Source organism: Ammospiza caudacuta, chromosome 21 (genome assembly GCF_027887145.1).
Source record: "Ammospiza caudacuta isolate bAmmCau1 chromosome 21, bAmmCau1.pri, whole genome shotgun sequence".
In the NCBI taxonomy this organism is placed as follows: domain Eukaryota; kingdom Metazoa; phylum Chordata; class Aves; order Passeriformes; family Passerellidae; genus Ammospiza; species Ammospiza caudacuta.
The window spans coordinates 10832532-10842354 of record NC_080613.1 but is presented as its reverse complement, the minus strand read 5'-3'; the positions used below and the strand labels follow the sequence as shown (position 1 = coordinate 10842354).

Here is a 9823-nt window from a genome sequence, read left to right as displayed (position 1 = left end):
TTTTGGAACTAGTTTGCAGTGGGATTAAAGTGATAACACCATGAGTTAGGACCCTGTCTTCCATAGCACACAGCTATGGACCTGACCATTCCTTCACCAGGTGCCTCAGGCACTTTTCTTAAGCCCTAAAGCCTAGGTGAGATCTTGGAGCACAGAGGAAATAGGCACTTGTGGAAATCTCCACTGCTCAGAGCAGCTCTGGGTTGTGGGAGAGCCCTGGAGAAAGGGCTGGCTGGGAAGTGCAGTGCTGGGCTGGTGCTGCAAAGGTGAAAGCCCTGTCCAATTCCTGCAACTGGGCTGGGCTGATCTAAATAAAACACTCAAGTGCCTGGAGCTGGAACCTGTTCTGGATTTGGTGTCTTGACAAAACTTGGCTATGTAACTTGAATATAAAATAAACCCTGAGCCAGAGTTGGCAACTCTTAAATCAACTTCCACTTGTGTTTTTCTGCTGAGATATGCCAGTAAGTATTTTTAACAACAGCTGACAGTGTCTTTGGGGAGAGGTTCTGTCACATACTACAAAAATATTGCACATCTTGCACAGGGCAGGATACAGATGATGTCATCCCTCTGCTCAGAGTTAGGTGCCCACCACTGCTCTCCATTGCCAGTTGCCTCCCAGGACTGTTGGAAGAATAGCCCAGCAGGACTGGGAATGCCAAGGAAACTGTGCTAGGCTGAGCAGTGATATTCATATTTGAAAAACAAAACTGATTTTATTTCTCATTTGAATTTTTTTAGCTTCATGCAGCCAGCAAGTCTCAATCAGCTTTTGGCAGTCAGATTAAAGGAGTCTTCCTCTTGGAGAGAGATCAAGTCATCTTCCATATTCACAGAGATGACCAAGTCAGATCTCCTGAGCAATGGAGATGGGTCTCATGCCTTCATCCTTTTCCACTTTCCACCTCTTCTGCACCACTTCCCTGCCTGGTTTAGAAGGCAGGATGCCTAGGATGCCTGTAGTCAGGAGGCTGGGAGCTACTTTGTTTTCCAGAAGCAGTGCAGGAAAGCAGCCACCAGGCCTGCCACGATGGCCAGCACGAGGAAGGAGACGGCCCCTGCCCACAGGCCGGGCTGGTGGCCCTTGACCTGCTGCAGAGCCTCAGCAGGGATCATGTTGGTCAAGTTCAGCATGAAGCCCAGTGTCCACCCGATGTCTGTGTTTGCTGCCTGCAGGGAGACAGCACAGGGCATCATCCAAAAGCACCTCTGCCAGGCACCAGCAGCTTGTGTGAGGGGCTGGGGGGCATCTGTCCCGTGAGCTGTCCCAGCTGTCTCACATGGGGACCAGGCTGTGATGAACCTGATCTTGCCAGCAGCACTTGCACAAAGAGCTTTCCTGCCCCCCCTCCCCCAGGGCTAAGGGACAGCTGAACATGGATGACTGCTCTGACCCTGGTGTGCCTGTGACCTGCACGTGATTTTGGATCTGGGGTTTCCTCTGTTGTCATAATCCTTCTAATTTGGCTGCAGAGTAAGATCAGAAAAGACCTTTCAGATCATGGAGTCCAGCCATCAGCCCAGCACCACCACCATGCTCATCACTAAGCTGTGTCCTCATCCACATGTTGTTTGTGCCACATCCACATGTTGTTTGAACACTTCCTGGGATGGTGACTCCACCAGTGCTCTGGGCAGCCTGTTCCAAAGCCTGACCCTTTCCATTTTCATTTCCATGAAAAAGCACCATTCCTAGTACCCAACTAAGCTTCCCCTGGCAAAACCTGAGGCTGTCTCCTCTCATCCTGGAAATATTCTGGTCAGGCCATACTCTGGTTCAAAGTGGTCATGGGGCCACCATCACCTTTCTGATAACAACATCAGAGACCAAAGTGGCCAAATCCTCTGTTTTTCCCTGACCCCCCCTAAAATCAGTTACATTGACAGCATGGAAAGTGAGACATGAGCTGGGTCAGAGGTTTGGGCATGGCTAAGAGACAGCAAATCTCTCCTGGGACCCCTGGGGAGCAGCCATGAAACAGGGACACATCTCTGGCACAGAGGACTCCAGAGATGCTGCTCCTGAACATGTCCACTGTCTCCTGCTGCCCACAGGTGTTTACCTGCCTGCTGAAGTGGATGTTGCTCCAGGTGTGCTCATTGAACTTGTAGCCATCGAGCAGCAGCGTCAGGATGTAAAAGGCCACAGAGCAGTAGGTGTGCAGGTACTTCAAATCCTTTGGGAAGCTCTGCACCAGCTGTGAGGCCATCAGGGACAGAGTGCAACAGGGAAAGAAAGAGAGGCTCAGAAACCCTCCCTAGCCCAGGGAACAGCAGGGCTTGTACTCCAAGGACAGAGATTTGGGACAGGATAAGCACAAGGCTCCTGGCTGCCCTTCACAGGGCTCTCACCTCTGTCCAGTTCCTCCGGCAGAAAGAATGGACTGTGGTATTGACTTCACGCAGAGACTGCTGGCGGGTCAGGTTTAGGAAGTTGAAGGTGTAGTAGAATCCAGCAAAGGCCTGGGGGGCAAGGGAACATGGTGAAAAACAATTGCTTCCTCACCTGAGAAAAGACCCAGGGGCCCCTCTTGCCTGGGGAGAGAGTAATTAGTAATTCCCTGGGTTCTGCATCGGGCAGCCCCTTGATGGTCTGCCAGAAAGTCTCAGAGCTGGCCCACAACCCAGGGGATGTTCTTGCACTCTGAGCTGGCTCACACAGTGTCCCTCAGACAAGGCCTTCCCGTGTCCCTCAGGAATGCTGGCACGTGGCAGGAGGCAGAAGCCACCTCTGAGCACACAAGAGGTTTGCAGATAGAGCCAGCTCCGAGGGTCCCTCTCTCCCCAGCCCGTTCCACAATCAGTGGCAGAGGAGACACCCAGGCCCTGCCTTCACCCTCCCCCAGGCAGGGCACGGAGGCTGCTTACCAAGAACTGTCCCCGCACGGGGGGCTGATAGACCCCGTTGAAGCCGCACGGCCCCTGCGCCCCGCAGCTGAAGTTGAAGAGTCTCCGCACGGCCGTGTCACACGCGGCTGGGTCCCCTGTCCCCGTCACCGTGAGGACAAGGCCAGGGCTGGCTGAGCTGGGCGCACGCACACAGGGGCTGTCGTAGAGCTCTGCCACGGTGATGTTCTCCTGGTACCCCTGGGGGTAGCAGGGGTGCTTGATCTGGCTACTCGAGCTGGCCTGGAGAGAGATGGAGCCATTAATGGGGCTGCAGTGCCACTGAGACCTTCCCACAGCCCATCCCAAAAAGCAGGACTACACCCCAGGAGGACTGGATGCACCCCACCTGGGAACTCCCTGAGCAGCCCTGGCTCCTGCAGCGCTGGGCTCTGCCTCTGCCCCCGGGCAGCAGTGCAGGGACTGTGCTGGGAAACCTCTCTCTGGGCAGGAATGGAGCAAGGCCAAGAGCATGGTGACAGCAGAAAAACTACACATACAGCTGGGCTGGGGGAATTACAAAAAATGCCACCGCACGTCAAGATGTGGGGAGAAGGGAGCCCTGGCTGGCAACCACCACCACCTTCCACCCAAATGAGGCAATTTTTTGCTTCCCTAGATAAAACCCAAGCCTCTGCCAATTCCCAGCTCTTGGCCCACAGGCACGCCCAGCGCTGCAGGGGGAGATGTGCCACGGCACTGGGAGATGGCTGAGCAGCCCCCGTGCCCCGTGGCACCTGGTGCAGAGCTGCCAGCAGCATCTTCAGGGCCTGGCTCTGCCCGTAGCACAGGTAGCTGTGGCTGTACAGGGAGTAGTTGGTGCCGTAGAGCCGGAAGAACACGGACGTGTTCCTGTCCTCCACGGGGACCCCGGGCTGGAAGGTGATCTGCGTCGAGGCACCGCCGAGGTCCAGAGCTCCCAGAACCTCAGTGTCCTGGGGATGTTCCCATTTCTCTGCAAACGAGAACTGGCCCAACACACAGCAAGGCTTAGGCTGAACTGCAGCACTCACACGCACACTCCCTTCCCGCAAGGGCTTGGGGGCCCCAGGGGCACCTTCAACCTGCTCCTGGCTCCCTGATTTATCCCTGCCTGCCCACATCCTCCTCAACCCACGGACACTTCCACGGAGCACTCAGGTGTGGCCTCTTGGCTGCTGCACATCTGCTGGGATCCAGACACTTGGAGCAGAGAAAAAGGAACCCTGTACCCTGGAGGCCGATCCCGCTGCCAGATCCCTGGGACCCCCAAATCCACCCCTGTGTGTCAGCACACGAGAGCACAGGGCCAGGCTGAGCTGGACACAAAGATCCTGTTAATCCCATTAATGAGGTGGAATCTGCAGCCCACAACCACAGGGAACCTTTGGCTGCCTGACCAGTGCCCCAAAGCTCCATTCCTCCCTCCTCTGCAGGTAAGGAAAGCTGCTGCAGCTCAGACAGGGACGTTCTCTCCACTGGCCCTGCCCTGCCCTCTCCCCAGCTGCACCTTGACCAGTGTCTCCAGCAGGTAGTTGACAGTGATCCAGCCAAAGGAGCCCTCCTCGCTGCCCGTCAGGATCCGGGCTCCGCGGAAATCCACAGGGTACTCCCCAATGGCCTTGGACACTTCGGCCAAGACCTGCTCGGCCTTGCTGCTGTTCTCCTCCCTGCCAGCAAAGGCACAAACACCTCAGGTGCTGCACGCCCTGCCTGGCAGCTCTGGCAGCCGGGCTGGCACTGAGAGGCCGCCGTGCCCTGCCAAGGAGCTGCTCCCGACATCTCTCCAGCACCGCCAGCGGCTCTCCCGGACACGCCGTGGCACCGCGGGCAGGGCTGCTCTGCCCATGCCCACGGCCTGGCCGGGCAGCACCCCCGTGCCCCGGCCCCTGTGCCCCGGTGCCAGCCCCGGCTCCGGCGCCGAGCGGGAAGGGCGGGAGGTGCCGGTACCTCAGCAGCCGCATGCCGGCCGTGGCCCCCAGGTACGTGGGGGTCTCCCGCTGCTGCTCGGCCGGGACGATCTTCATGGCCCTGTCCAGGCAAGGCTTCAGGCTGGCGCCAGCCCCCGCGGGGTTGTCTGCGTAGCTGGAGATGCCGGGTCCTGTCACAGGGAACCGGTGATGGAGAGAGCCCAGCGCCACCCCGCAGGGACGGCACAGCAGGGGACTTGTCTACCCAGGAATCCCATAGGGCTTTTTTGTTGCTTGCCCCAGGTAGTCCCGACCCGTGCTCGGAGCTGTCCCTCCAGGCGGCAGCAGCTGTGGCACGGCCACTCGCCCCGGGAGCCGCAGGAGCTCCTGCTCCGGGCAGAGCGGGAGGGCTGCGGGCCCGGGGATGCTGAGCGCACAGCTGATCCCGGGGGGGCCGAAGTGCTGGGCACGGCCAGTCCGTCCTGCAGGAGCTGGGGACAAACACAGCTGTTCCCCATTTCCCTGAGGGCACCTGGAGCTGATAGACACTCTGTGTGCCCTTTCACAGCCTCCCTATTTTCAGAGGCTGGCACTGGATCTGAGAACCTGGCATGGTCCTGCAGTTGGTAGGGCCAGGCTCTGGGGTGGAAATCTCACTGTTTATCTTCCCGGGAGCTTTGACTCAATAACTGCCATTAGCCCAAGCAGCCCTTGCGTTACACTTTGCCCTCGGCCTGACCTTTGCAGTTAACCAGTAACTGCCATGCCGCTGCTGCCGAGCGGGACATGAGGGCAAGGTGAGCTCTGAGCCCTCTTCCCCTTGCCCAGGCACCTCTGCCCTGGCCTGCTGGCCTTTGCTAGCCCCAGCCTGGCTCCATGTACCATTTATCTGCTCCTAGATCTGCTCTCTAGAGTGGGCATTTCCTCCAGAGAGACTTGTCCTTGTGCCGAAGCCTGACACAGCACTTTTGCAATAGGAATACACGACCCTGTGGGTATTTAGAAATGCCCAATAGATAAATTCGCATTTATCACAGCTGGCATGAATCAGCTTTGGTGTGTGGAACAGCCATGCAGGGCAGCACCAAGGCTGGCCATGGAGAGGGAGGGCAGCCCCCAGCACTCACCGGACACAGAGCAGGCCTCCACCTGGGACACGATGCCCGTGCCGTTCTCCTTGTCCGCGCGCCACCGGTAGATGTAGAGGGACGTGTGTGTGGAGCCAGCATCAAACACCAGGCCGTGCTGGGGAGCAGAGGGGACACGGGGTGTGAGGGGAGCAGACCAGCGTCACCTGCTGCAGAGTGAGGGAGAGAAGCTCCAGGAGAGCCATCGGAGCTCCTGGTGGGCAGGGGAGCCTAGAATGGCCAAACAAGACTGGTGTTCACCAGGACAGAAAAAGTCTAGTGGCATTGCAGTTACCAGCTGTGTTGGGGACAAGGATCCATCCCAAGCCCCTGGGGCTGGCAGTGCTTTGGGATGAAAAAGCTGCATGTGCTGTGGAGCCAGGCACAGTAACCAAATTCAGCTAGACCCGCTCCAGTCTGTGCAGGGCATTGTCCCCATGTTGGTGACAAACAGCACAGCCTGCCTGAAACCCAGGCAAAACCCAACACCCAGCGGTAGCCAGCAGCCAAATGAGAGCTGTGCTCCTTCTGAGGACCCTACCTTGGTGCTGGGGGGCAGAAGCACATCCTTCACATTCACCACGCTCAGAATGAGGGCGATGACGCTGCAGACACAGGTGGCTGCCAGGAGACCGGCAATGGCCTTGGCTTTGGAGCCCATTCCTCCTCCAACCTGCAGGGACAGCCCCAGCCCCCAGCTCACACCTCATGCATGGCTATGGAACTTTCCCTTCCCAGCAATGAAGCCATTCTCTGGTACATGGCTGCTCTTAGCATGGAAGAGGATAATATCCACGGGCTCCTCTGGACCCATGCCAGTAGGGCTGTTGGCAGCCTCAGGGCTGGGACACTCTGCCATTCTGAGCACTCTCTCCTTGGCGGATTTTCAGTACAACTTGTTCAGCCCTGCCTTCTCACCTGCAGCCCCTCAGGTCCCTCTGTGCCCAGCCCTGCTCAAGCTGTTCCCTGGCTGGCAATCAGCACCTTCCTTCACAGCAGCATCTCTGGGGGAAGCCCAGCTGTGGCTGGCTGGAGTTCCAAGCTGAGAGCAGGATCGTGGCCTGGCAGGGTACCAGTGTGACCATCCTCTCTGGGGTGCAGAGCCACATCCCTCCAGCACCCACATGCTGCCACCTCAAAACCCATCCTACAACACTTGGGACCAGGTCACATCTGTTGCCCAGCAGGCCCAGATTGTCCCTGAGAGAGTCCTCTCTGCTTCAGGCAGGGAAACAGCATCTCCAGCTGTCTCCTGCCTGGCCCAGCTCTTACTGATGCCACAGCATGTAAGAGATGTACAGGGACAGTGTCCATGCCTGCTGTGATCCCCACACCTCTCCTGCAGCCCCAAGGGCAGGCAGGAGGGCAGAGGCAGGAAGCTCCTGCTGATCTGGGCACACAGCCAGGCTGGAATGCCCACAGCACTGCCCTTGGGGACTGGAGCACTTCCCACTTGTCCATCCAGAGCTCAGCTCCCAGCAGAAACAGCCCCCAGGTACTCCTAAGGAATTGTAGCAAAGCAAAGAGTCTGGTTCTCTGTGACAGCCTCTGCACAGGGCAGCTGAGATATCCATGTGCTCAGCACCTCACAGCTGCTCCAGATGTGCTTTTTGCAATGCACAGCTCTCCCTCCTCCTCCTGCACTGCCCTGCCTGGTGCCTTGAGCCACACAGACAGGATGCCTGCTGCATCCTGCTGAGGCTGACCTTGCTTCACACTCCAGCTATAACCTGCAGGTGGCCTGAGAGCCCTGGGTACCAGAGACATGGTTTAACCCCACCAGTGCTTTGGGTGGGACCTGGAGCTGTCACTTGGCTACACAATTCTCCTGTGAGTGCATAAAGTCCCTGAGAAATTTCCCTGCCCTTTTCCCAGGCCAGTGGAGAGAAAAGACCTTTGGCAAGTTCAAAGGAGATGCTGATTCCTGTTTTGGAGTCAGCATCTCTGGCAATGAGCAAGGGTGACCAATCTCCTGCATGGCATGAGATGCACAACAATGAACAGCAGCTGTTCTTTGGGCCCATGTCATGGGATATGGGGCCACCAAAATCCCTTATCAGACCTTGTCCTATAGCCAGGAGCCTTCCCTCTACAATGGCTATGACGAGATTGTATGGAATCCTCTGATAAATCCTTGTCATAGAAATGGGGAATCATTGAGGAACTCTTTTAGATATTAAAGTGGTTATCGATTCAAAGTTATCTCAGACTCAAATCATTAACCCAGCACCACCAAGAAAACCACTTAATTATGTCCCCCGTTGTCATATCTGCAGTCCCAGCAGCCCTGCTGGGGTTTGCCCAGTTATAACTGTGCCGTTGGGATGTGATTCATCTGCTCCAGGTAACAAACAAAGCAATGGGAAAAGTCTGCAGCCCAGCCTACATCCTGGAAAGCTCTGTCCCACGCACTGTGAAATGGAAGGACACGAATTGGTGACAAATTGCACTGTGCTGAATGCAGGAGAGGGTGGGAAATGGGCTCCCAGCCTGCTAGGGTCTAATTCCCGTTCTGACTGGACTGGGGTTAACATCCAAAGGCAGCACACAGCCAGCTCTCCCAGGCAGGAGAATGGGGCACAGAAAGGGAGCCCAGTGGGTGGGAAACAATCTGAGAAGCTCATCAATCTGCCCAGGCTTTCTGTGGCATCCCGGGGCTGGGCAGCTCCAGTACCTGCTCCCATCCATGCAGGATCAGAAACAGCAGGACAGGAGAGTGGTGCTGATGCCTCCAGAGCTGCAGAGGAGGCACGATGCTGCACAGCGCCTGCCCATTTCCAGATGTGCAAAGTTTCCAGCTGTGCCCAGCAGCTGGAGCAGGGCAGCACTTGATGTGTAGGGCTGGCCATGATGACAAGCTTGACAAACATCTGTGGGACATCCCTCACTTGCAGCATCCCTTGTGCACAGGGAGCAGGGCCTCGAAAATTGGGGTAAAAGGCTCAGAGCCACTGCTGGATCTAAACTGCCTGTTGCTCAGGACAGTGGGGGGGGCTGACTTCCCACTGGGCACATTTGGGATTTGAAAGCCAAAAGGGCTCTGAAGGTTCTAAGAGGGTGACTGTGGATGCCAGGAGCATCCTTGCCAGGCAGAACAGTTTTCTGCATCCCACCTCCCACCAGCGCTGGGGCTTGCCAGTGCCCTCCGTGCCTGGTCTCCGTGCCCTCCGTGCCCCTCTGCCCCCCGCACCTGGGAACCCCGTGCGGCGAGCGGCCGCCCCGGCCCCCTCGCCCTCCCGCACCGCCCCACGGAGCGTGTTTGCCCCAGCACCGCCCCCGCTGCTGCCCGGGGCCCGCTCCCAGCCCTGCTCCATGGAGGGGCAGCAGCCCCGGGCCCGGCTCCCCCCGTGCCTGCCCCGGCTCACCCCGCTGGCTCCGGCCGCCGCTCCGGCCCCGCCGCCTCGGCCCCGGCTCAGCGCGCACCTGGGGCCGGGAGCCCGCTCCTGGGACAAAGGCTGCCTCGCCGGCGTGGCCCTCCCCTTGGCCTCGGACCAGCAACCTGCCCAGGAGAGCGCTTGTCCGGGAGGCAGCGGGGCCGGGGCTGGAGAGCCGGGGTGATAAGAGCATCCGGGATTAACCACTTCGCTGCTGGAGGAGCGGCGCAGCCTGGCGCGCTCCGCCCGGGGCCGGGGGGGCTGCGCTGCCCGCGGAGATCAGCGAGGGGACAGAGAGATCCCGAGCAGCCCCCGGAGCCTGCGAGCGCCTGGCGCCGGAGGCAGCAGCTGAGCTCCGGGAGCCTCAGACACCCCTGTCAGACCTGCGGCACGAACGCCGTGAGGGGCCGAGCCTGCCCTGTCACCCTGCTGTCACCCGGCTGTCACCCGGCTCTGCGGGACCCCCGCAAGCCAGGCTGGCAGCGGGGCTCGGGACAGAAACAGGAAGGGCCTGTCCCCACAGCCATCCACGTGGGGTCCATAC

General features: G+C 58.6%; 1 protein-coding gene across 1 annotated transcript; it reads right to left on the bottom strand.

Moving 5' to 3' along the window:
- Positions 1-699: 699 nt before the first annotated feature.
- ENTPD8 (ectonucleoside triphosphate diphosphohydrolase 8) lies at positions 700-9378 on the bottom strand. The gene is made up of 10 exons (XM_058818322.1): positions 9271-9378; positions 6447-6578; positions 5906-6023; positions 4819-4969; positions 4379-4538; positions 3627-3857; positions 2872-3132; positions 2356-2466; positions 2067-2201; positions 700-1173 (listed from the first exon to the last, which is right to left on the bottom strand). The coding sequence occupies exons 2-10, from the start codon at positions 6564-6566 to the stop codon at positions 982-984; spliced, it is 1479 nt and encodes a 492-aa protein (XP_058674305.1). The 5' UTR covers positions 6567-6578; positions 9271-9378; the 3' UTR covers positions 700-981.
- Between the last annotated feature and the right edge of the window lie 445 nt (positions 9379-9823).